The sequence below is a fragment of the Lepidochelys olivacea genome (assembly GCF_965140295.1).
Source record: "Lepidochelys olivacea isolate rLepOli2 genome assembly, chromosome: 3".
In the NCBI taxonomy this organism is placed as follows: domain Eukaryota; kingdom Metazoa; phylum Chordata; order Testudines; family Cheloniidae; genus Lepidochelys; species Lepidochelys olivacea.
The window spans coordinates 120,173,013-120,199,708 of NC_140413.1; the positions used below are offsets into that span (position 1 = coordinate 120,173,013).

A 26,696-nucleotide genomic window follows, 5' to 3' on the forward strand; every position below is an offset into this window, starting at 1 on the left:
CCCGTTTGCAAATACCAATTAAATCATGATTTGTTCTACACTATTTAGAGGGCTTTTCTGAAGTAAAGTAGCACTTTATTAATTATATTCCATTTTTTTCTACCTCTCATTTCAGAACGGTTTGATCACCATTGTCCCTGGGTAGGCAACTGTGTGGGGAAAAGAAACTACCGATTTTTTTATATGTTTATTTTATCTCTGTCCTTTCTGACAGTCTTTATATTTGCATTCGTTATCACCCACATCATCCTTCGTAAGTATGCTGGTGAAATCAGATTATGTATGTAGCCATTTGCTTGAGTTTTTATTTTTAATTTAATCTTTTGATCATCTAGGGTTTTGGGTTTGTTTTTCTACCCTTTCTCTGAAGCTTGAGAGCCACCAGTGATACGCTGTGTTATGGCAATCTGAATTCCTATGCCAGGCTTCCTATAGTAGAGCCTAGCCTTAATGCAATTTTTAATATTCTTTCTGTCATCTAGTGGGCAGTTCCTTTGAGGAATAGCTCATATGCTTTGTGCCCAGGATAAAGTACATCTCCCTCTATCCTGCATTTTTAACAGATAGTTTTCTTAGACATAGACAATCTTGAATGCATAGCCATTGTTGAAACATCCCTGTGTATTATAGGGTGTATGTGATAAGATAGTGTAAAATATATAATCATGGGTTTGATACTGGTTTTTATATTTGTATGCTGGATTGTGTTTGGAAGTAATTCTGTGGTTTTTTTTCACAGTTGATAAATCCTACTAATCCCAATATATATCTCAACTTCTCATGATTGAAAAAGTCTTTCAAACTCCAGTACATTTTTATTAGGAATTTTAAAAACTGTTGGTATTTCTCAACTGTGGTAGATAAGAATAGCCACCCTTGAACAGCTGCTTTTTTGAGGCCATTTTCAAAATTGGGCCTTTTTCTTGTTAGTTTTCTTTATAATAGTTAATTCCAGCTTTTGGTCTAACACATTATGCAGCTAGTTTGTTAATCACAGTGCGCACAGAAATGGTTCTACAGAAAAATCTGCCAATGTATGATTTTTTTAAATTATTTGACCCCTACAAAAATGAAGCTGTTTTCCTTTCTAAAAACAAAAAACAAAAGCCGTAGCATGTGCTTTTTAAAGGAAGAACGGAAGCATTTTCACAAGATTCCTAAAAATGTACAATATTTAAGATCCCTTCAAATGTGCAACAAACTAGAACCAGCAGCAGTTTGAAATGTGGGGAACCCTGTGGCCATAGTAATGTCCTTTCCACCAGGTCCGTCCGCTCTAAATTAATTTTACTTGGAATATTGTCATTAGAAGAATAGCATTCATACTCCAAAAGAAGGAAAAATGAATTATTGGAACTATTTTTACTGTTACTATTTAAACCTGTGAGGCTTTTATTACGCATGTGTGCGCACACATATTTAGGAAAAGTATGTCTACGAGGAATATTTTTATCCATGCTCTTATTCTGGTTTGCCATTTTTAATATATTTAATATATTTTAAAATCTGACTTATCTGAGAGTATAAATCCTCTGCAGTTACGAGTTGATTCCCCTTTCCTTCCTGCAGATGGGGTTCTTTTTTTGCACACTGAAATCACTCAAGTATTTGATCTCCAACATGGCAGTTGAATTTACCAATTGACCATCACTTTACAGTGGTCGCTATTGAAAAAAAAAATCAATATTTACTACAGTGGTGGTAATTACATTAAAATTGGGGGCAGAGGGTTTCACACTATATGCTTGAACAGCACATAACACACTATAGATGTTGCAAATATTGGGCTGTAAACATTAAATGCTGACTTCTGTAAAGATACCATCTGTGCAGGATTCTTGCTGTGGGGTCTCATTACCCTAGCATGAGACAGCAAAACCTCCCGAAAGCTTGTTTGGTCCCCAGGTAACCTCCACGCTGCTGATTGATTGCTACCCAGGTTCTTTAACCTCAGCTTTTGGGTGTATCTAGTCATTTCTTGACTGCAGTCTTCGAAAGAGCTCTCTGCAAAAGTTGTATCTAACTGCAGCCGCAACTCTTGAGCTCCCTTGGTGCCTATCCTGCTTCAGGTATTCTTTGTGTCTTCTTTTTTTTTTTTTTTTTTTTTTTTGGTGGGATGCGGGGGTAATCCTGCAATTGTTTAGCTGCTGCTTGCCAATAAGTGCTGATAGAGGAGAAGTCTCCAGGAATCTCAGTTCCCTAATCCCTGTCTTTGTATTTGGCATTGAGTGCTTCGCTTAAGTGCCTCTGTGCTTTGGTGTTTTCAAATCTTCAGTTCATTTCCTTGAGACTTTGGTCTTTGTGCAGTGATTTGGAATTGATTCAGCTTCAAAGATACTTCCCTCTGTTTCCCTTTCAGGCTGTTTCTCCACTACCTCATCCCTTTGGCAGCAAGGCAGACCACTCAACAGCTCAGAAAAAAACCTTCCTATCCAAGGACAATATCCAAGACAATGCCAGTTTTCCAGAAAGGATATGCAAGGAATAACAGGTGACAGTTTGGCCATGCTACAATTGTTGAGTTTCATGGCCACAACTGTAGCTGTAAAATCTATGGTATATCTGCACAAAAAACTATCTCTAGTGTACTCTGAGAGTCCAGTGAATCCAAGCATCACCATTTTACATTAGATCCAGAGACCTCCAGGCCTACCTGATACTCCAGAATCCAAAATCATCCGATCCAAATAGCAGTGACCTCTGATGTTTTTCCCCAGGGATGGGGACCGTATGCAGGAACTTGAACTCTCCAAGAGCAACAACTGCACATCAGTGTTCGACCAGCAAGGGGGGGTTCTGAATTTGATGAAGATCTTTAGAGACTTGATATCTTTCATGATGATTCTGATTCAAATGGCAAATCAGGCTATTATGTTTTATATAAACAAGCAAGCATAAGGTTGTCTCTCTGGAAGCCCTTCCAATGAGAGAGAGGGCTCTGTAAGAAATTCCTTAGTAGATATTTTAGAGCCTCATAAGTGGTCTCCTGGATCAGGAAGTACTGAATCAGATCTTTCGTGACAGTGTTACACTAGATGTTGTTCTCTTCATCATTCACCCCAATGAGAAACCACTCATCTTTTACTCGGGACACTGAGAAGGCATTACATTAACAAAAGATACTTATTTTTCCATCCACTGAGGAAGGAGGTTCCTGTGTGCCTCTCCACAATTCTGGCCAAATCCAGATGAGATAAATACTTGATCCTAGTAGCTTCATACTATCACAGTCAGGTTCTCAGATCTTTTGCAGATGGCCAAAGCAGGTTCCACCAGGATCAGAGTCCTAGCCGTGACTGATCTCTCAGAATCATGACACTTTACACATGAGCTCTGTGTGTGACGGCTTGATTGCTGGCAAGAGCACAGTAGGATTAGAGTTTTCGAGCCAATGATTTGAGTTCTCTTACCCTTGTGGAACCTGTCTAAGAGAAGGACTTAATATTGAAAGTTATATAGGTTTTCAAAAACTGCTTGATTACCTTCTTCTCCTGTATGAATCTAACTTAAAGATTAACTCCATTTGAGTTCGTTTATTAGCAACCCGTCATGAGCTAGTCAAAGGTGTCTCTTCAGCCATTTGTTGTATGGTTCTTGGTGGACTGATTCTTTTGAAACCTTTATTTAAAAAGCTGCTGGTGTTATGAAATATTAATGTGCTCCTGGAAAGCTCTTTTTGAGCCACTCAGTACCTGTGAGTTCAAGTTTCTGATGTGGAAGGTTATTTTCCTAGTGTTAGTGACTATCTCACAGTGAGCTAACTTCAAGTTCTTGTGACTGATCACTCTTTACCAAAATCTTAAAAGAATAAAGAGCTGTGGACTCATCTGAGATGCTTTTGCAAGGTAGCTATGGAGTTCCACCTTAATGAGCTAACTTATCTTGACAATATTTTCCCCAGCCTTCCCTGCCTACCTCATGAAAGATTTCATTATGGGCATATGCAAAGTAGTCAAATGGTCCTTATTCCATACATTTACAAAGCACAGAAGCAGTCTTGCCTCAGTCTCTCAATCCAGCAGAACCTCCCGTGCAGTCCAACTTTCTAGCAGTTTTGTAACTTTGGGGGCATGTCCCTTGAGTTGGCCAAATTTGTGAAGCTTGTTTTGTCTTTTTTATTCATCCTACAGGCTGTCATTTTTGCACCCTCTTTTGGAGGGACGCTGTCTTACCCTTAAGTATACTTTTAAAAAGAAAACATACATTAGCATCTTTGGCTTTGTTCTTTCTGCCTGCTGTAATTATTTAATGATGCTCTTTTTCTTTCTGACATCCACTTGCGCTGTTTTCTTTCCAGGAGTGAGAATTCTATACAGATAGTATCTTTGGAGAAGAGAAAATTACTTACTTAGTAATTCTGCTTCTCTGAAGTCATCATCTTGCAGGATTCTTGCTCAACCACATATATCCACTCAGTTTCAGAGAGGAAAACCTTTTCAATATAGACATTATCTTCGTATTCATTCAACTTTTTTTTTTTAGGCATTAATCTTTCAGCCATTTTGTTTTTGTGATTGACTTATTTGGTTTGAGGAGCCTTCACTTTGTGGTAAGTCAGGAAGTGACAAGAGGTGTATGACCACCAACAGAGAGTGTTGTTCACACACCTACCTGCTACTGGTGTCCTTAAGGGCCTGAAACCTGGGAGAAGTTGTGCTGTGAAACTAAGACCCAAGTGTGAGAATACTGGGGGAAAAAGTCAAGAATGGAAAATATAAGGCAAGTCATTTTTCCTTTTTTTTGATAGCGACCACTGTAAACCACTAGTCTGGCCCATGGAAATGGTGTCTCCTAAAAAAAGATAGTCATCATCAAGATTTTTTCCCCCCATCAGATCCTCTTTGGCTAAGGAGGGAGAATTTTCTTCAAAGGGAAAATATTTCAAATGTATTAAATGAATAATGGTTAAATGATACAGTAGAATGCAAAGTTATTTATAATATGTGCAGCAGTAAGGGCCAGTCTGTTCAGCCCTCTTCAGCCCCTGGGCATCAGTTCAGTGCATAGGGACTGGAAAGTGGACATATCTTCCCAATGTGGGGAATCCCCAGTGAGCATGGAGCTGGCATAGCAATCTCCTACACCATCCTTCCTGGAACCCTGGTGTAAGGAGTCTGCCTGGAGCATGCAGTTCTCTGGCTCTTCCCAGCTAGTGGATGTTGCCCTGGTGGCCATAGCCAGCCAGCATAAATTGGAGTAGCTCTCAAGATGCCCTAATTTAGAGAGGGGTCAGGAGGTGGTGTAGAACTGGCCCAAGGATCAGAGATCTGTATTTGGCTCATTTGCACATACTTGCCTGGCTGCACCCAGAGTAAGCTAGGGGCAGCGGAAAATCTGGGCCATAGCAGGTGTATATCTTATAGGATTTCCAAGTCAAAAAGTAGCTAACAATCTTTTCTTTTCCATATTAGGATAGAAAAGAACTGAGGGATAATTAGAAATCTTATTAATGCAAAACGGTGCAGACATCAGTCTGGTATTACTGAGAAATACCGATACAGATGTTAGATGTTAGATCTGATTATAACTCTGCCACTTTTTTGTTGATACTACTTTCAAAATACAATTATGCAACTGATCTTCAGGTGCCTATTGTTTTTGATCTGTGGATGTGATCTATGATGAAAGCAGCCTATACTGAAAATTCTAACTCATTTGTAAAATTTGGTTTTTGTTTCCACAGGATCACAGCAAACAGGATTCTTAAATGCCCTCAAGGACAGTCCAGCAAGATATCCTTTCATTAAAATGTGCTGTAGATTTTGTTACATAAATATTAAGGAAGAAATTATATGATAAATGTATCCGGGTTGTTTTTTGGGGTATTTTTGCTGTTGTTGGATGCATGGAATTGAGACTTTCTCAAGAAAGGTTTCACCAGTTGCTCTAGTATTGCTACATCATTTCTCATTTAGTGTTGTACGTAGAGAAGAGAAGAGGTCTTTTTTTTTTATTATTATTTTGCATCTTTTGGGGGTATAGTCTATTCTAGGTAAATGTATGTAATGTCCATTTAACATTTATTGAAGTCACACACACATTTCAAGAGATAATTGTACGCATTTGCTGGGTAATACATCTACTCTCATGAGAGGAAAATATTTATTTGGAATTTGTTGACTTTGGTGGGATAGAAAAAGTCAATTATAAAATACAAAAGCAAAAATATTAAGTGGCACCAAACAATCCAGTATTTCCAAAGTATACTTATGCTGATAACTTTGTCAGTCCTTTAGGACACAGTAAAATCTGTCCTAGGTATCATTAATTCAAGTAGCTAGTTGTTTGTTAGATTCCCTCACCTGCTCCCACTATCCCCCACTAACTGTAGCTCAAGGCATGTCTACGCAGCCCTGCAGTTTGGACTATGAGGGTGCAAATAGCAATGTGCACTGAAGTGCTGTGCTGTAATTCCCCTTTGTGGACACTGCGTACATGAATTTAAAGGTCCTGAGTTTGCACTAATGCAGTCCTCTTTAAAGAGGACTGCATTAGTGCAAACTCAGGACCTTGAAGTTTGAACGTGCAGCATCCCACAGGGGAGTTGCAGCACAGCACTTGTGTGGACTGCTGTTCCCACTCCTTTTGTCTGAACTGCAAGGTCCGTGTAGACATGCCCTCAGTGTCACTGTGCTATTTTAATATGTTCCAACAGCTTCTTGCCTTTTTCATAAGTTCTCAGCTGTGAGTGGAATAGGACTCCAGCATGAAACTGAAGAAAAGCCTGGTGAGAGTCTTTGGGTTAAGTTTAGAAGCGAGAGCAACAAGGGTGATGTTGTGGTGGACATGTGCTATAGACCAGGAGGATGAGGTAGACGAGGCTTTCTTCAGACAATTAACTGAAGTTTACAGAACACAGGCCCTGGTTCTATTGCGGGACTTCATTCACCCTGACATCTGCTGGGAGGACAATACAGCAGTGCACAGACAACCCAGGAAGTTTTTGTGGAGTGTTGGGGACAACTTCCTGGTGCAATTACTGGAGGAACCAACCAGGGGCTGTTCTCCTCTTGATGTGCTGCTTACAAACAGGGAAGAATTGGAAGGGGAAGTAGAAGTGTGTGGCAACCTGGGCAGCAGTGACCATGAGATGGTTGGGTTCAGGATCCTCACAAAAGGAAGAAAGGAAAGTAGCAAAATACAGACCCTGGACTTCAGTTCCCTCAGGGTGTCAAAGTCTGCTTTTCTGATGGACAGGATCCCATGGAAGGCTAATATGAGGGGGAAAGGAGTCCAGGAAAGCTGGCTGTATTTTAAAGAAGCCTTATTGAGGGCACAGGAAGAATAACAAATATGGCAGGTGACCAGTTTGGCTTAACAGTGAAATCTTCGGTGAGCTTAAACACAAAAAGGAAGCTTCCAAGAAGTGGAAACGTGGACAGATGGCTAGGGAGGAGTATAAAAATATTTCTCGAGCATGCAGGGGTGTAATCAGGAAGGCCAAAACACAACTGGAGTTGCAGCTAGTAAGGGATGTGAAGGGTGACAAGAAGGGTTTCTACAGGTATGTTAGCAACAAGAAAAAGGTCAGGGAAAGTGTAGGACCCTTAATGAATGGGGGACGCAACCTAGTGAACAGATGATGTGGAAAAAGCTGAAGTACTCAATGCTTTTTTTGCCTCTGTCTTCACAGACAAGGTCAGCTCCCAGACTGCTGTCCTGGGCAACACAGTATGGGGAGGAGGTGAGCAGCCCTCAGTGGTGAAAGAACAGGTTAAGGACTATTTAGAAAAGCTGGACATGCACAACTCCATGGGTCCAGATCTAATGCATTCGAGGGTGCTGAGGCAAATTGGCTGATGTGATTGCAGAGCCATTGGCATTATCTTTGAAAACTCGTGGCAATTGGGGGAGGTCCTGGATGATTGGAAAAAGGCAAATATAGTGCCCATCTTTAAAAAAGGGAAGAAGGAGAACCCAGGGAACTACAGCCTCACCTCAGTCCCTGGAAAAATCATGGAGCAGGTCCTCAAGGAAACCATTTTGAAGCACTTGGAGGAGAGGAAGGTGATCAGGAACAGTCAACAGGGATTCACCAAGGGCAAGTCATGCCTGACTAATCTAATTGCCTTCTATGATGAGATAACTGGCTCTGTGGATATGGGGAAAGCAGTGGACGTGATATATCTTGACTTTAGCAAAGCTTTTGATATGGTCTTGCACAGTATTCTTGCCAGCAAGTTAAAAAAGTATGGATTGGATGAATGGACTATAAGGTGGATAGAAATCTGGCTAGATATCTGGCTTAATGGGTAGTGATCAACGGCTCAATGTCTATTTGGCAGCCGGTATCAAGCGGAGTGCCCCAGGGGTCGGTCCTGGGGCCGGTTTTGTTGAACATCTTTATTAACTATCTGGATGATGGGATGGATTGCACCCTCAGCAAGTTCTCAGATGACACTAAGCTTGGGGGAGAGGTAGATACACTGGAGGGTAGGGATAGGGTCCAGAGTGACCTAGACAAATTGGAGGATTGGGCCAAAAGAAGTCTGATCAAGTTCCGCAAGGTCAGGAATCCCATGCACTGCTACAGGCTGGGGACTGACTGGCTAAGTAGCAGTTCTACAGAAAAGGACCTGGGGATTACAGTGGATAAGAAGCTGATATGTGTAAACAGTGTGCCCTTGTTGCCAAGGAGGCTAACGGCTTATTGGGCCGCATTAGTAGGAGCATTGCCAGCAGATTGAGGGAAGTGATTATTCCCCTCTATTCGGCACTGGTGAGGCCACATCTGCAGTTTTGTGTCCAGTTTTGGACCTCCCACTACAGAAAGGATGTGGACAAATTGGAGAGAGTCCAGCGGACAGCAATGAAAATGGTCAGGGGGCTGGGGCATGTGACTTACGAGGAGAGGCTGAGGGAACTGGGCTTGTTTAGTCTGCAGAAGAGAAGAGTGAGGGGGAACGTGATAGCAGCCTTCAACTACCTGAGCGGGGGTTCCAAAGAGGATGGAGCTCAGCTGTTCTCAGTGGTGGCAGATGACAGAACAAGGAGCAGTGGTCTCAAGTTGCAGTGGGGGCGGTGTAGGTTGGATATTAGGAAACGCTATTTCACTGGGAGGGTGGTGAAGCACTGGAATGGGTTACCTAGGAAGGTGGTGGAATCTCCATCCTTAGAGGTTTTTAAGGCCAGGCTTGACAAAGCCCTGACTGGGATGATTTAGTTGGTGTTGGTCCTGCTTTGAGCAGGGGTTGGACTCACTAGATAACCTCCTAAGGTCTCTTCCAACCCTAATCTTCCATGATTCTATGACTTCTGCTCCCAGTTGAGAACAGCTAACACAGGGGTTCTCAAACTGGGGGTTGTGACCCTCAGGGGATCACAAGGTGATTACGTGGGGGTCACGAGCTGTCAGTTCTGTGGTGCTGGCAGCCCCGAGCCCCCATTGAATTAAATTACCCCCAGCATTGTTAATTTATAAGGGGGGCTCACGCTCAGAGGTTTGCTGTATGAAAAGGGTCACTAATACAAAAAGTTTGAAAACCACTCTGAGCTAACAGACGGAAAAGGCTGGGGAGCTGCCATAACTTCTACTTGACTTCCTACTTAAATTCCTGTGGGACTATAGCTCTTCCAACTCCCCACTAATATGTGTGGATGGCTGATATATAGATATGTGAAACTATTTGCATCACTCACAAAGCCAGTGCAAAAATCATTCCTTACACGGGCTCTGCAAAAGCAAAACCCTTTTACTGTTTTGCCTTAGAACACTTGCTCTTATGCACAAAACTAGATTTTTGCCCAGAAGTACACAAAAATGGCGGTTTTGCCTATTAAAAACAAAAAACCAACACACCACACGCACCACCTGGGATGGTTTTGTGGAAAAACGTCCGCTTATTAATTGGCAAAATTACAATTTTTGCTAAAGAAATATGTAAAGGGCAGAAGTAACAAGATTTCACCCCTGAGTGTTGTCACCTGTATATTTCTAAAACGTCAAGTTTGCTAAATTCTGTAGACATAACTTCTGATGTGTTCATTGATTTGTGTGTTTGTGATGTAGAATCATTGAGCCATAACCTCCTTTTTAAGCAAGGCCACAGTTTTTAGGAAGCACAAACAAGCAATCTATCCTGAATAGCACAACAATAACTTCCACATAAAAGAATGACAAATCACTTCTAATAGTGGATTAGTCTTTCAGTTCTCTCAAAATGGAAAAAGCTTTCAATTGTTCTTAAATCAAAAGGTAATTGATCCCACACTTGTGGATCCTTGTACAGGAACAATAGGCTTTTTATTCATAATTTGCATTCAAAGTCATGCCAGTTTGAGAGGCTCAATAGAGCATTTTGTAGAAGCAGCTCCTTTAGAATGTGACATGTTGGACAGTTTATTGGGTTGGTTGCAATTCCTCACAATACAAAATGAAATTGCATCAACAGTACTGGGAATTTTGTTTTGCAGCAAGACAATTTGTGAAGAGAGAGCCTTGCTTTTCAGCCGATGCCTCACTAACAATGCTATGTGACAAACCGAGTTTTACGGATCTCTAGTTGTAGTAGACCATATTACTGTACTCCATAGCTGAGCCTTGTTGCTGTGTATTCAACAACTATGTATAAATCAATTATCTTTTTAATAACTAATGAGCTTCAATTTTATTTGCACATCTTGATGAACAGGGAGTTAAATACATAGCTCCCTACATACTAAACTGAGGGTACATCTTTTGTACTATGCCTTTGTTTTCCTCACAATTCCTACATTTTTATCTAAGCACCTCTGACTTAAGTGAATTAACTTTATTCCTTTTACTATAAATGTAAAGGGACAAATTCCAAAACACTTACCTTGAATCAAAAAACCTATTATGGAAGCTCACACTCAGTGAGTCCTCCAGCCCAAGGCTCAGCAGTTCACTCCTGCTTAAAAAGCATGAAGTGAGGAGCTAACGGAGTGTGCCCAGAACAGTAGGTCTCTTTCCCTCCCTCGGGAGCCCTCACAGGTGCAGATAGTGTAGCCTATCAGAATGACCTAATGCTTCCCTGCCTCGCTCAGGTGCTGTGAGCATAAATTCATCCATGTATTTAAGTTTCTCAGACTGCATGGTGATAACCTTAGAAAAGCTTCTACAAGAATATCCACAATATGAGATCCTGTAAAGCAGTTTGCTTAATTAAGTATCACTAACAGTGCTCTGTTAATAGGGGAATGATCTATAATTAGTCCCATCCCAATAGGTTGCTCTGCGGGATGCAGTGCTCCAAAATTTTCCATACACTTGATAAATCACCAGGTATAAAATGGTCTTGGAAGGGAGTGCTTATGTGCATTTAGCCACTGACCCTATAGACTCTAGCACCTGGTTGCTTCCTGAAAAGTGCTCGCATACATGGTTAACAGGAAAGGATTATTCACGAGGGCTGGCAGAAAGAAAATATTGGTTGAAAATACCTTAGGTACAAAAACATTAAGGAGTCCGGTGGTACCTTAAAAACTAACAGATTTATTTAGGCATAAGATTTCATGGGTAAAAACCTACTTCTTCAGATGCATGGAGTGAAAATTACAGATACAGGCATAAATATATTGGCACATGAAGAGAAGGGAGTTACCTTTCAAGTGAAAAACCAGTGTTGACAAGCCCAATTCAGTCAGGGTGGATGTGGTCCAATCCCAAAAATTGATGGGGAGGTGTCAATAACAAGAGAGGAAAAATTGCTTTTGTAGTGAGGCAGCCACTCCCAGTCCCTAATCAAGCCCAAATTATTGGTATTAAATTTGCAAATGAATTGTAGCTTAGCAGTTTCTTTTTGAAGTCTGTTTTTGAAATTCTTTTGTTGAAGGATGGCTACTTTTAAATCTGTTATTGAATGTCCAGGGAGATTGAAGTGTTCTCCTACTGGCTTTTGTATGTTACCATTCCTGATGTCTGATTTGTGTCCATTTATTCTTTTACTTAGAGACTGTCCGGTTTGGCCAGTGTACATGTGCCAGCAATGCCCCATCTCCCATGATGGCATATGTCACATTAGTAGATGTGCAGATGAATGAGCCCCTGATGGTGTGGCTGATGCAGTTGGGTCCTCTGATGGTATTGCTAGAGTAGATATGTAGATATGGGGACAGAGTAGGCAACAGAGTTTGTTACAGGGATTGGTTCCTAGTGTTTCTGTGGTGTGGTGTGTAGTTGCTGGTGAGTATTTGCTTCAGGTTGGGGGCTGTCTGTAAGCAAGGACTGGCCTGCCTTCCAAGTTCTGTGAGAGTGAGGGATTGTTTTCCAGGATAGGTTGTGTTTTTGTGGATACAGACTAACATGGCTATCCCTCTGATATCTTAGGTACAATGGCTTAGTTCTTAGTTGAAATAAAAGATAAACCTTTTTTCTTACCTCTGTCCTAAGGGGGCAGTCAACTATAAGGGTAGGAGGGTAACTGGTCTTCCTCAGACCTGATATCTGGGGTGTCTTTTCTAGTCCAGCCTGTCTCAGAGGACAGTTTAAATATTGATCAGTAGATCCCACTAGACAATGTTCATTTGTGTCATCAGCAGTTTCACTTAAGAGCTCTACCACGCGGTCCTGCAGCAGTCAACTTTAGGGGGTTGACTTCTGCCTCCTGTTTGCAGGTTCTTCTGTCTGTATCCTGCTGCTGCCAAACTCCTGCCAGGCTCTCTGTGCCTAAGCCTTCTTGTCCTAGTTCATAGGCTGCCTGCTGCTGTGTCTACGGCTTGGTCCCCAGTGCAAGCTCCTTTCCTGCTTATCTGTGACCTTTCAAATCACCCCTGAGGGAGAGGAAGAAAAGTAGCAAACCTGCTGCTCAGAAATTCATCATGGTTCTTCTATCCATCCTGTTTCTGCAAGAGATAGTTCTAAAGAGTGACATATAAATGTTTTATACCCTAAGCAAAACTAATGAATTGTTGGCTCATTTCCATTTCTGCTTGGCTTTGACAGTTTCTGCCATTTAAATTAAGTTGTGTTAGAGCAAAGTTGTTACCAGTGGCTAATGGGCATTATAATGACTTTGCAAATTTAGCAATATTTTAAGAGGTTTTTATGCAGTTGTGTAATGTATAGTTCCCATGTTTATTGGATCACAGCAATGTTATGGTGCTTGACTGTTAAATAATACCCTGAATATGTTTGCTGTAATTTTTAAACGGTAAAAGACCAGGGCATTCCTGGTATTGCTTTTTCTGGCTTCTTTATTTTCATAGTGCTAAGGGGTCATGCATATTTCTCTTTCTCTTGTGTAGACAGGTATTGATGAGGATGTGAGTGGTGCATTTTGTGGCCTGTTTGTGAAATATTTTGAGAAACAGTTGTTTTGGAAAATGACTTGTATAGATTGTCATCATGTTCTTTTCCAATTGCCATATTCCTTATTAATTTATTATATATTTTGGTAGGAGACAATGCTTTTTTTCTTCTTTGGTATATATAGACTATCAAACATAAATATATTAATATAGAGTAGGATGAGAGTTCCAAGTTCCTAGCTATTGTACATAAACTGAAATAAATAGCAATTGAAAGGATAGACGTGGTCTTTTGGTTGTAGTAGCTTGCTGTCTTACTGAGATAAACAAGGTTTAGGAGCAAAGTATGATACCTTGACATTGAGATTATGTCTTTTAGTCAGAGTTAAAGGATATTGTAAGCTGCACTGCACAGCACCCAATGTTGACCAATTTAATAGTAACATAGATGTTGGCCCTAAAAAAGGCTAGTTACTGATTTTTGGGGGTTGTAGTTAAGGTAAAAAGGCCTCTGCAGAAGGAAGAGAGGGAAGGTAGGTTGGAAAGAAAAAGAGGAAAAATTGATAAGATCGAAACTTAAAAATAATATTGAGGCACAGTTGACTGAATGGTGAAATATCTTGCTTATGTTCATTCTGTAGTAATGAATAAAAGGTTTTCGGTGCTTTTCAGTGCATTGTTTCCAGTAGGAAAATTCACAAAGGTAAAAATTGTAAACAGGCCTTGCAAATTCCACAGTCACTTGCTTATGGCAAGTGTGTGTGTGTGTTTGTAACAGAGCAGTGAATGTAATCATGATGGTAATGGAGAGCAAGTGGAATTTGTAGCATACCTGGGCTAATACATTGTCATTATGATTTTGTAGGACATGTATAATCAGTATCACTGCTTCAGTTACAGAGGACAGACAGCATGGTCTACTACAGTGATACTCAGACCTCAGTGGTTCAGGAGCCAAATTAGCAATCCACATTACCCAAAAAAGCTACACAAGTGTGAATTAATTGTTTCATTTACTATAATACTATATATTCATATTGAAACAGTATGATGAGGAAATATTTAGTTTATATATATTATTCCCACAAGAAATGACTGACCAAATATTATTTTATCAACTACACTTGGTTAATAACATAGTAAAAGTATTCTGATTGGTTAATAATTAAATCACAGTGTTTTAATATCGTGTGCTGCAAAGAGCCTCAGGAGGCACATTAAAGAGCTGCTTGCAAGTCACATTCTGAGTCTCACTGGTCTAATAGATTTTATGTGTGACTGGAAGCCTGAAACTTCTAAACTGTTCTTATTTATTTGAATTATTGTAGCTCCTAGAAGCCCTAATCATGGGCCACCACCCCTTGTGCTAGGTGCTATGTAAACACAGTTCTAATCTCATCTTTGTCACTGACTCATTGTGTGGTTTTGAGTAAAGTCATGGAATGAAGCTCTCTGTCTGTCTGTCTAAGTGAAACTGTACTTCCATTTACTTACATACTTTCCTAATACGCGTGTTGTGAAGATTACTCAGCATATGTTTGTACAGAATTCAAAGTTCAGTACTTTAAAGACACAAATCACTATGTGAGTGCTATTATTAATTATTATTAGATTTCATACAAATTTGTACTTCCTTGACTTTTAATCACTGTGCTGGAAGCTGTCGTGTGTTTTTTTTCCGTTTGGTCTATTGTTGGTCTCTCAGGTTTTCATACATATTTGATCAGCTCCAATCAAACAACAAATGAAGATGTAAGTTCTTGACTTCATGGTGTAATTGCATACCTGTTTTCATTTAGTAAATATTAAAAGATTGTTAACTTTCATTGTCTGTATTTTCAGTTTCCTTTCTGTAGATCTTACTGAGTTTCCCCGCCTCCCTTCCCCCCCAAAAAAAACTATCTGCATATTGCTATGCGTGTCTTGGTGAGGAAGGAGGTGATAGGGCACCATGACCTGGTAACAGTGATGCAGTGACCACGGTTTTAGAGATTCATTAGGTGTTTAGTGCATTCTACCCCTAGTTCTAAAAACTTCAGAATTCTTTCTCGTAGTATGAAGCTTTGCTTCTTAATAACTATATGTGATGATAAACATCCTCCTTAAACTTGCAGGGTAGTTTTAATCCTTTTTGACATTAGATGGGAAAATATTGATTGGGTTATAACTAGAATTGTTGATCGCAGTTAACTCACGCAATTAACTCAAAAACATTAATCGTGATTAAAAAATTAATTGCGATTCATCGCACTTAATAACAATAGAATACCAGTTGAAATTTAATAAATACTTTTGGATGTTTTTCTACATTTTCAATGTTGATTTCAATTACAACACAGAATACAAAGTGCTCAGTGATCACTTTATATTATTATTTTTATTACAAATATTTGCACTGTAAAAATAACAAATCAGTATTTTTCAATTCACCTCATACAAGTACTGTAATTCAATCTCTTTATCATGAAAGTGTAACTTACAAATATAGATTTTTTTTGTAACATAACTGCATTCAAAAACAAAACAATGTAAAACTTTAGAGCCTACAAGTCCATTCAGCCCTTCTTATTCTTCCAATCGCTAAGACAAACAAGTTTGTTTACATTGACGGGAGATACTGCCTGCTTCTTATTTACAATGTCACCTGAAAGTGAGAACAGGCGTTCGCATGGCACTTTTGTAGCCCGCGTTGCAAGGTATTTACATTCCAGATATGCCAAACATTCATATGCCCCTTCATGCTTCAGCCACCATTACAGAGGACATGCTTCCATGCTGACGATGTTCATTAAAAAAATAATGCGTCAATTAAATTTGTTAGGTTTAGAGTAGCAGCCGTGTTAGTCTGTATCCACAAAAAGAACAGGAGGACTTATGGCACCTTAGACACTAACAAATTTATTAGAGCATAAGCTTTCGTGGGCTACAGCCCACTTTATCGGATGCATAGAATGGAACATATAGTAAGAAAATATATATCCAACTTCTCTGTATGTATACATATATCTTCTTTCTATATATTCCATTCTATGCATCCGATGAAGTGGGCTGTAGCCCACGAAAGCTTATGCTCTGATAAATTCGTTAGTCTCTAAGGTGCCACAAGTACTCCTGTTCTTTTTAATTAAATTTGTGGCTGTACTCCTTGGGGGGAGAATTGTATGTCTCCTGCTCTGTTTTACCTGCATTCTGCATATATTTCATGTTGTAGCAGTCTCGGATGATGACCCAGCACATGTTCATTTTAAGAACACTTTCACTGCAAATTTGACAAAACGCAAAGAAGGTACCTGTGTGAGATTTCTAAAAACAGCTACACTGCTCGACCCAAGGTTTAAGAATCTGAAGTGCCGTCCAAAATCTGAGAGGGACAAGGTGTGGAGCATGCTTTTAGAAGTCTTAAAAGAGCAACACACTGATGCAGAAACTACAGAACCCGAACCACCAAAAAACAAAATCAACCTTCTGCTGGTGGCATCTGACTCAGATGACGAAAATGAACATGTGTCAGCCCACACTGCTTTGGATCGTTATCAAGCAGAACCCATCATCAGCATGGAAGCATGTGCTCTGGAATGGTGGTTGAAGCATGAAGGGACATATGAATCTTTTGCGCATAAATATCTTGCAACGCCAGCTACAACAGTGCCATGCGAATGCCTGTTCTCACTTTCAGGTGACATTGTAAACAAGAACCAGGCAGCATTATCTCCTGCAAATTGTAACCAACCTTGTTTGTCTGAGTGATTGGCTGACCAAGAAGTAGGACTGAGTGGACTTGTAGGCTCTAAAGTTTAACACTGTTTTATTTTTGAATGCAGTTTTTTTGTACATAATTCTACATTTTTAAGTTCAACTTTCATGATAAAGAGATTACACTACAGTACTTGTATGAGATGAACTGAAAAATACATTTTGTTTTTTTACCGTGCAAATATTTGTAATAAAAAATAAATACCAAGAGAGCACGGTACACTTTGTATTCTGTGTTGTAATTGAAATTAATATATTTGAAAATGTAATAAACATCCAAAAATATTTAAAATAAATGGTATTCTATTGTTGTTTCACAGTGCGATTAATCACAATTAATTTTTTTAATCGCTTGACAGCCCTAGTTATAACCAAGGTTCAATAAGACCCATTAGACCAGTTTCTGGGAACAGAAAATGAGAAACACAGAAGAAGAAACAAACAAACAAAAAGAACAAAATGCAAGTGAAAGCCAGTCCTTCAAAAAGTCTCTGTATTTTATACATTTCAGTGCAGTGGGGAAGTATCCAGCTGTCTATAGCACCCTTTTCCCAATGTTTTCCACTAGAATCCTACATAATCTGTAATTCAAAAACAATTTAGACTTGAAAAAAGTTTCAGAAAATATCAACCAGTCTGGTTTTGAAAACAAGTTCCATCATGTGTCTTGTCTGTCTTTGACTTTCTGCCATTTAAACTAAATTTTGTTTGAGTGCTCTGGCAATTGAGGGCAGGTTCTCCCAACAGAGAAGAAATCATTAGTTCAGAGGTCATCCGCTTTTACAGTCTCTGTTCTACATGGAGGATGGGTCCATCGGTTCCAGTGTCACAACAGTTCATTTAACTAACTGTGAAGACAGATACTTCATGTCTCTCCTAACCAGATTATTAAGAATTATTGAGACTAAAGGGAAGACTAAAGCTAACTAACAGATGGTATAAGAGAGCATTGTTCAGTTTTGCCATTTAATCCAAATATACTGACGTAAGCTTTTTGAAGGAATTACTCCAAACTTACTTTTTATTTTTATCTATTTTTGTAGCTTTTTTCATAATTGTGTGATAACCCCAAACCTAGTATTTTTGTGTGTGTCAAATATATTTTGGTCATTGGCTAAGGGCTAAGTTATAATTGTGTATTTTACAAAATACAAAGCATAAAGATGCAGGGCAGAGCATTTTTCAGTAATAAATTGAAGAATGTGCATCATACTTGTGAAATAAAACAGGTGAGATGAAATACCAGTCCTGATCTGTTTTTGAACTGGGGTCAACTTTGGCTATATAGACAGAGCTAATTGTCTTCCATGTTGTTAAATAAAACGCTTTCCATGGAAAACCCTCAGATAACAGGGAATTATGACAGTGCAGCATGCCTATTCTTTATTTTTCAAGGCAGAAAAGCAAGGACTCTTCCTCAGACTTACTAAGGAATTTACTAACTCACCTCCTTCCCATGAAAAGCCTGAATTATTCAGTCCGTATTCAGGGAACTACATAGACAACAGGGGACATGGAATTCATTCTCTCACCCATGTGTGGGCTATAGGTTTGCTTAGTAGCCATTACTCCAACCTACATATTCTGAAATTGAAACAGTGGATGTAGCCTCTGTGTGGTTGCGTCATGGAGATTCTCCCAAAGCCCTTTCAGGACTGTGGGGTTAGTACAGACATGCTTTTAAACATTCTTTTCCTCTTTTCTTCCCCAAATCATAAATAATGATTATTATATTTGTTGTTACTGTGATTACCCCTAATTTGCCCCAGCAATTGTATGTGACATAGTATCTGATATTTTATATTCATGTCTCTTCAGATTAAAGGATCTTGGTCAAATAAAAGAGGTAAAGAGAATTACAATCCATACAGTTATGGCAACATCTTTACTAATTGTTGTGCAGCGCTGTGCGGGCCCATCTCTCCAAGGTAAGGGTTACTAAAAGTAATGTTTTTGTATAGGATGAGACCACAGACTTACTGAAAGTTTGACTTTTGTTATCTTACTTCAGTTTGCTCAACTGAAACAGATCTTCATTGTACTATTTAGTGAAACTGATCTTTTTAGATCACGGATGCAAGTAAGTTGCTGACTCTGTTTTATGGCTGAGTCAGCAATTAGATCTAGTAAAACAGTTTAAGTACAGGTTCATACACCTGTAACATAAATAAACTTGTTTAGTGGTTCTTTGATCTTTCATTGCAGTATTTCTAGCTGTTGGAAGTGAGGAACTCCAAGCAGTTAATTGTTTTCAGAAAACAGAATAATGTAATTACTCCTTTGCTTGTACATTGTATTCCTTTTAGTTTGCACCCACACCATCCACACAGAGGAGTTGCAGCACTGCACTTTGGTGCGCCCTGCTGTTCACGCTCCTGTAGTCCAAACTGTGGGGCAGTGTAGACGAGCTGTAAGTCTAGTTTATTTAGAAGTGTACATAGTCTTGTACATAGATATTAGCTGGCAAAACCAAAGTCAGCCTGTAATACACAGCGTGATCACACTACTTTCAGAATTCCAGCAAACAGCTCTTTGTTCAAGTTCTTCACCAGACTGTTCATTTTGTGTTTCTCTCACACTGTTCCCTCTGTTTTTACGTTTGTGTGTTAAAATTTTGCACAAATAATGTAATATTGAAATCTATTTTTATTGGGGGTGGAGAATTATTAATCATAATCTTTCTAACAATCTTGTGTGGGTTTTTTTTATTATTATTCTGTAGTCTAATTGACAGAAGAGGATTTATACAGCCAGATACACCACAGCCAGCAGCACCATCAAATGGCATTACAATGTATGGGGCAACGCAGTCTCAAAGCAACATGGTAGGAACCATCCCATAGTGTTGTTCATCAAGATCCCTGTGAATGTTTCCCTTCTCCGCTTTCATGTGAACTAATCAAGTAATAAACTAACTGGATACAGCTGCCACTCTGATAGGTGGAATTATTCATTATTAACTATACTGCAGTAGGTTTATGCAGTAAGAAATCAAGGTTTTTATCTATATCTATACAATAATGATAGTTTTTACTCATGGACAATAGAAAAATAAGTGGCTTTTTTTCCCCTACACTTGAAATCTATTGGCGATTGAATATACAGTGTCACTTTAACATATCCTGTTGATACCTGCCTTGTTTTGAACTGGACTGTTCAGTTGTCGTGGATTCATCAGTTTTGCAGAACAGAGTATCATTTGGTATTGTATTCTTCTCACATACTCTCTTCCTTTGCCTGTTCAGTGCAGATTTGTCTAGATTGATACATATTTATACAGGACAGGTTAACAAGAGGATATGTTTAAGATGGGGGGTGCATTTTGAGAAAAAGGAGTGGGACTTTGAACTTCTAATGAACAACAGGCAACCTCAGTACCATATTCAAAACTTAAAATATCTTCCAAAAATGTGCCAATGGTTCCTGTTGTGCCCCTTGATGGCAAAGGACCTCACATCAGAAAAGCATGACTTCCAGTGCCAAGAAGAAGAGAATAAGTAGCAAAGATGCCCACTTCTGATCTCTTGTTCTTCCACTATGTAGATTGTGAAGATATGTCAAAGATTCATTAAACGTATGACTCAATGCACTTTTTATTTCCTTGGAGGGAGGGAGGGAGGGAGGGAGGGAGATCAATTCGCACCACAGTCTTCTAGCATAATTTCAGTCTTGATTTTTGACTGAAGAAAGAATACACTTCTCATGACTTTGTGAGCTTTACAATCACTTAAAGTTTTATAAAGATTCTGCTATAAGATTTTAGAATTGTTTCCATTTATTGCTGCAAGGATTTAGTGGAATGGTTGTCAGTTTTCTTTATAATGTTAATTTTTTAAAATAAATTTTAATATTTTTTTATAATTTTTAACAAGAAGTACCTAAGTGACTTCAAGTACAATCATGGCATTTATCTTAAGCTTTTTGTCAGATACCTACAAGGCAGGCCATGCTAGGTCTCAGTGCAAGTTCTACTCAAGAATCTTACCTCAAACTCAAATTCTGGAAATATATTGAAATATTTCAGGACACCCTCAGCTAAACTTCCTTGGACTCTGTCAGGATTCTTATATACAGAGACAAATTAGTCACAGTAGGTCTTTGTCATGTTGTTCTGTCACTTTGGAACAAGTATACAGACATAACATGGAGTCTCTTCCAGCAGATCTCTTTGATCATCCCAGTCCATATACATTTAGCCTTTGCTTTCAGCATCAAGTTCTGTTACAACTCTCTACAACAGCAGTTCTCAATCTGTGGGTTGGGACCCCATTTTAATGGGGTCGCTAGGGCTGGCTTAGACTTTCTGAGACCCAGGGCCGAAGCTGAAGTCCAAGACCCACTGCCCAAGGCTGAAGCCCGAGTCCCACTGCCCAGGCTGAAGCCAAAGCCCACTCACTGCCTGGAGCTGAAGCCTTTGGGCTCAGGCTTCAGTCTCCCATTCTGGGGTCATGTAGTAATTTTTGTTGTTAGAAGGGGGTCATGGTGCAATGAAGTTTGAGAACCCCTGTTCTACAACATAGATATGCCCATACTATAGTTTATATGCTTCAAAGCATGTACCTAATTAAATTCACTAATACAGTCATATTTGTGCATCTGGGACCTCTGAAGCTGGTGAAGTCACTGTGACACACAGGCTTTATAAGAACAGAATACTCATCACCTACCAGATATTCATGATCAAATAGCCTGTCAACAGACTGACTCTGCAGTTTTCGTATCTCTGGAAAAGTGGAAAGCTCTTGCAACATTGATCATGAAATGTACTGAGATGATCAAATGTAAAGGGGGAATTGAGTCAGACCAGTGCATGCTGCTGGATAAAGAGTGATGTATATAGGCACACAGTATTATAGCTTTAGGTACTGGAATTAGATCATCAAATGCTCTAAGACTTGCCTTGTGATGGAATGAATTTCAGTGGACCTGAGGTGGGAAAACCCTTGGATGAAGATCAGCCACAGAAGAGAGCATAGTCACTTTGAACCCTTTATGACAACTGTCCAGCCTTCATGCCTGAAAATGACTTCACAGGGGACACTTGGAAGATTGAATAGGACATGTGTTCACATATAGAAATATTTGTAAGAGTCTCTGACATCTTGTCTCTCAAGATGCTGTACCTGCCAGTCCTAGAACTTATAGGCCAAAGACGCACACCTCCACACGTTGTATATAAGTTATGGGCAGATTTTCAAATACACAAATGGGAGAAAGGTGCCAGCCCTCAATTGGCTTCCAGTGGGAGTTAAGTGCCTAAGCAACGTTTGAACCTTCAAAAATCTCCCCTGATTTTTGTTGGTCTTTAGCACAAGGTCATATCTCTTACCTATCCAAAATTGTTCATTTTTTATACTTAACATAGTTCAGAAGAGGGTTCTTAACTTCCTTTCTGTAGCCAGTCTGATAGTCTAGTGACAGAGCATATCTTTGTTGCTGCTCACAACTCCTTTTCCAATCTTCCCTCACATTCCTTGCTCTCAGTTGCATGCTTTCCTATCTTCCAATGGACCCTACTTGCGACCTCAGGCTCCTCCTCAGGTGAATCTGGCTTACTTGACAGTGCAAGGGACTGAACTAGATAACCTGTCATTGTCCCTTCTAGTCCTACATTTCTACGATTCTGTGATAGTCCCGTTCCATCTTTAACCTCCATTAAAAAATCGTCCTCATTCATATCCTGGACTTTGGACTCTGCCACGCTACAAGTCTCTTCCCTTCCTGTCACATTCAGTTAGCCTTGCTGCTAGCTCTGAGTCCTTACCAGCTTTTCCATTTCCAGTTAGGATTCCAGCAGCCTGTCTTCAGCTATCTGCCAAGTCCTATCTTTCTCCTAGATACAAGCTCCCCCAGAACCCTCAAATATCCACTCTTTGGTTTTTTCATAGATTCCAAGGCCAAAAGGGAACACTGTGATCAGCTAGTCTGACCTCCTGTATAATACAAGCTGTAGGACTTCCCCAAAATAATTCCTAGAGTATATTTTTGCAGTTGTCTTACAGGCTGCTTTTGCTACAAGGCAGTGACAGCTTGCTTACCTAGCAGCAGTTGCTAAGTAGATAGGGCATGACCTCAACCTCACTATGGAAGCATCAATTTATCGTGAATTTCTGTGATGTTTTTACTGTTGTGTAAGTACTGCTGAACAGCAGATAGAACGAGACCTTCTCCATCTGTAACTGACCTTCCCTCTAGTTCTCATTTTTGTTGTAGGATAACTGCTAATAGTGAGCTGTAGCTCACAAAAGCTTGTGCTCAAATAAATTTGTTAGTCTCTAAGGTGCCACAAATACTCCTTTTCTTTTTGCTAATACTATAGTTACCACTAATGACAGCTAGAGGAGATTTTTTGGGGGGTGGTGAAGGCCTATGCCATCTGCAGCATAGCACAGCAAGTGCCGCCCCCACTGCTCCCATTGGCCGGTTTCTGTGGGGGTGGTGCTGGGGAGGGGGCAGCCACACACACACACACACACACACACACACACACACACACCCACCCCCCGTCAGGGGCTACAGAGACATGCCAGCAGCCAACCACTTCTGGGAGCCAGCAGACAGCCACTTCCCTGCTGCGCTGATGGACTTTTAGCAGCCCGGAGATCGCAATTGACTGACAGAGGTGCCGCGATCGACGGGTTGGTGACCACTGAATTGTATATAATTATGGATTTATTTTTGCAGGGGTCCCTTAGCCCAAGGCCCTGTGCTGTAGCCCCTAAAGCCCCTGCGTTAATCCAGCCCTGCTCAAGACACAGATATTAATAGAATTAGCAAATTTGATAACATTGGAGAAATACATGGAAAGTCTGCCTGGGAGGGTACAGATTTCATTGCACCGGATTTTTGGCACCAACTGTCCTTACTGGCAAAGGCTATGCAGCAGAGAGACTATCTAGAGAAAGACCCTTTGGAGAGACCACCAAAGACATGGCTATATCTTAAATATGAGAGAGCTGCTCTCCACAGAGCTAAGGCCAGATGGTCCTGGAGGGACAACCAAGCTGAGAGAAGAAGCTTAGGCTAAGCCATATGCTTGTGGTGGAGTTGTTAGTTTATTTTTTTGAAAAAAGCCCTATCCTAGGACTGGAGGTCATGTTTGGGGACTAGCCCTGCATCTGTGAGCTCAAGTGAGGACATGGTAAGGGCTCAGCCCATTTACATGCAGCCCTAGATCATTGTGCTATTCTACAGTAATTACCAGTGCCATTTTTAAGAGACTATTTGGTGGAAACCTGGATCTAGTATAGCTCATTGTCCCAATATCACTCTAAATTTGTCTTAATTTCAGGGCATTAATTCTAATTAACCCATTGACCCAAAATATTCTTCTCTGTTCTTGAACATTTATGGGCAGGTTTTCTTTATGATCCTCTTTAGTCACATTTAGCTGCACATTTTGCTCTCTTATGCCCCAATCCTTCAAAGACTTCCTGTGGGCTTAACTTTATGTACCCTGAGTACCACTGAACTCAGTAGGACCAATCATAGCATATAAAGTTAAGCAGTTGAGTTAGTCTTTGTAGAATCAGGCCATAAATCTTTCCACATAAGTCAAGCCCTCCTATCCACTTGCCATTTTTTCCACTGGTCTGTCTCACCTTGTTGTTGGTCATGTTCTCAGAAGTGATCTTAAACACAAAAAAGAAGCTTACAAGAAGTGGAAGATTGGACAGATTACCAGGGAGGAGTATAAAAATATTGCTCAGGCATGCAGGAGTGAAATCAGGAAGGCCAAACTACACCTGGAGTTGCAGCTAGCAAGAGATGTTAAGAGTAACAAGAAGGGTTTCTTCAGGTATGTTAGCAACAAGAAGAAAGTCAAGGAAAGTGTGGGCCCCTTACTGAAAGAGGGAGGCAATCTAGTGACAGAGGATGTGGAAAAAGCTAATGTACTCAATGCTTTTTTTTGCCTCTGTCTTCACGAACAAGGTCAGGTCCCAGACTACTGCACTGGGCAGCACAGCATGGGGAGGAGGTGACCAGCCCTCTGTGGAGAAAGAAGTGGTTCGGGACTATTTAGAAAAGCTAGACGAGCACAAGTCCATGGGGCCGGATGCGCCAATGGCCTGTGATGGGATGTTAGATGGGGTGGGATCTGAGTTACTACAGAGAATTCTTTCCTGCTGGTGAATCTTGCCCATATGCTCAGGGTTTAGCTGATGGCCATATTTGGGGTCAGGAAGGAATTTTCCTCCGGGGCAGATTGGAAGAGGCCCTGGAGGTTTTTCGCCTTCCTCTGTAGCATGGGGCACAGGTCACTTGCTGGAGGATTCTCTGCTCCTTGAAGTCTTTAAACCATGATTTGAGGACTTCAGTGGCTCAGATATAGGTGAGAGGTTTTTCTCAGGAGTGGGTGGGTGAGATTCTGTGGCCTGCGTTGTGCAGGAGGTTGGACTAGATGATCATAATGGTCCTTTCTGACCTTAGTATCTATGAATCTAAAGGAGTTGGCGGATGTGATTGCAGAGCCATTGGCCATTATCTTTGAAAACTCATGGTGACCGGGGGAGGTCCCGGACGACTGGAAAAAAGTCTAAAGTAGTGCCCATCTTTAAAAAAGGGAAGGAGGAGGATCCAGGGAACTACAGGCCAGTCAGCCTCACCTCAGTCCCTGGAAAAATCATGGAGCAGGTCCTCAAGGAATCAATTCTGAAGCACTTAGAGGAGAGGAAAGTGATCAGGAACAATCAGCATGGATTCACCAAGGGCAAGTCATGCCTGACTAATCTAATTGCTTTCCATGACGAGAAAGAGGAAAGCAGTGGATGTGTTATTCCTTCACTTTAGCAAAACTTTTGATACGGTCTCCCACAGTATTCTTGCCAGCAAGTTAAAGAAGTATGGTCTGGATGAATGGACTATAAGGTAGATAGCAAGTTGGCTAGATTGTCTGGCTCAATGGGTAGTGATCAATGGCTCAATGTCTAGTTGGCAGCCTGTATCAAGCAGAGTGCCCCAAGGGTCCATCCTGGGGCCGGTTTTGTTCAGTATCTTCATTAATGATCTGGAGGATGACGTGTACTGCACCCTCAGCAAATTTGCAGATGACACTAAACTGGGAGGAGTGGTAGATACACTGGAGGGTAGGGATAAGATACAGAAGGACCTAGACAAATTAGAGGATTGGGCCAAAAGAAATCTGATGAGGTTCAACAAGGACAAGTGCAGAGTCCTGCACTTAGGATGGAAGAATCCTATGCACCGCTACAGACTAGGGACTGAATGGCTCGGCAGCAGTTCTGCAGAAAAGGATGTAGGGGTTACAGTGGACTAGAACTGGATATGAGTCAACAGTGTGCCCTTGTTGCCAAGAAGGCTCATGGCATATTGGGCTGCATAAGTAGGGGCATTGCTAGCAGATCGAGGGATGTGATCATTCCCCTCTATTCGACATTGGTGAGGCCTCATCTGGAGTACTGTGTCCAGTTTTGGGCCCCACACTACAAGAAGGATGTGGAAAAATTGGAAAGCGTCCAGCAGAGGGCAACAAAATTGATCAGGGGACTGGAACACATGAGTTATGAGGAGAGGCTGATTGGGATTGTTTAGTCTGCGGAAGAGAAGAATGAGGGGGGATTTGATAGCTGCTTTCAACTACCTGAAAGGGGGTTCTAAAGAGGATGGATCTAAACTGTTCTCAGTGGTAGCAGATGACAAAACAAGGAGTAATGTTCTCAAGTTGCAGTGGGGGAGGTTTAGGTTAGATAGTAGGAAAAACTTTTTCACTAAAA

The 26,696-nt window shown here is 40.5% G+C and overlaps 1 protein-coding gene across 5 annotated transcripts in view; it reads left to right on the forward strand.

The window, feature by feature from the left end:
• ZDHHC14 (zDHHC palmitoyltransferase 14) overlaps nucleotides 1-26,696 on the forward strand; it is a 145,607-nt gene that overhangs the window by 110,378 nt on the left and 8,533 nt on the right. For 4 of the 5 annotated variants that reach the window (XM_084624402.1, XM_084624401.1, XM_084624405.1 and 1 more), the window contains exons 4-8: nucleotides 116-253; nucleotides 5,684-5,732; nucleotides 14,859-14,961; nucleotides 18,781-18,890; nucleotides 19,685-19,787. In XM_084624402.1, the coding sequence (XP_084480528.1) occupies nucleotides 116-253; nucleotides 5,684-5,732; nucleotides 14,859-14,961; nucleotides 18,781-18,890; nucleotides 19,685-19,787 (503 nt within the window). The remainder of the gene's footprint in view (nucleotides 1-115; nucleotides 254-5,683; nucleotides 5,733-14,858; nucleotides 14,962-18,780; nucleotides 18,891-19,684; nucleotides 19,788-26,696) is intronic. The other variant, XM_084624404.1, reaches the window with a different exon arrangement.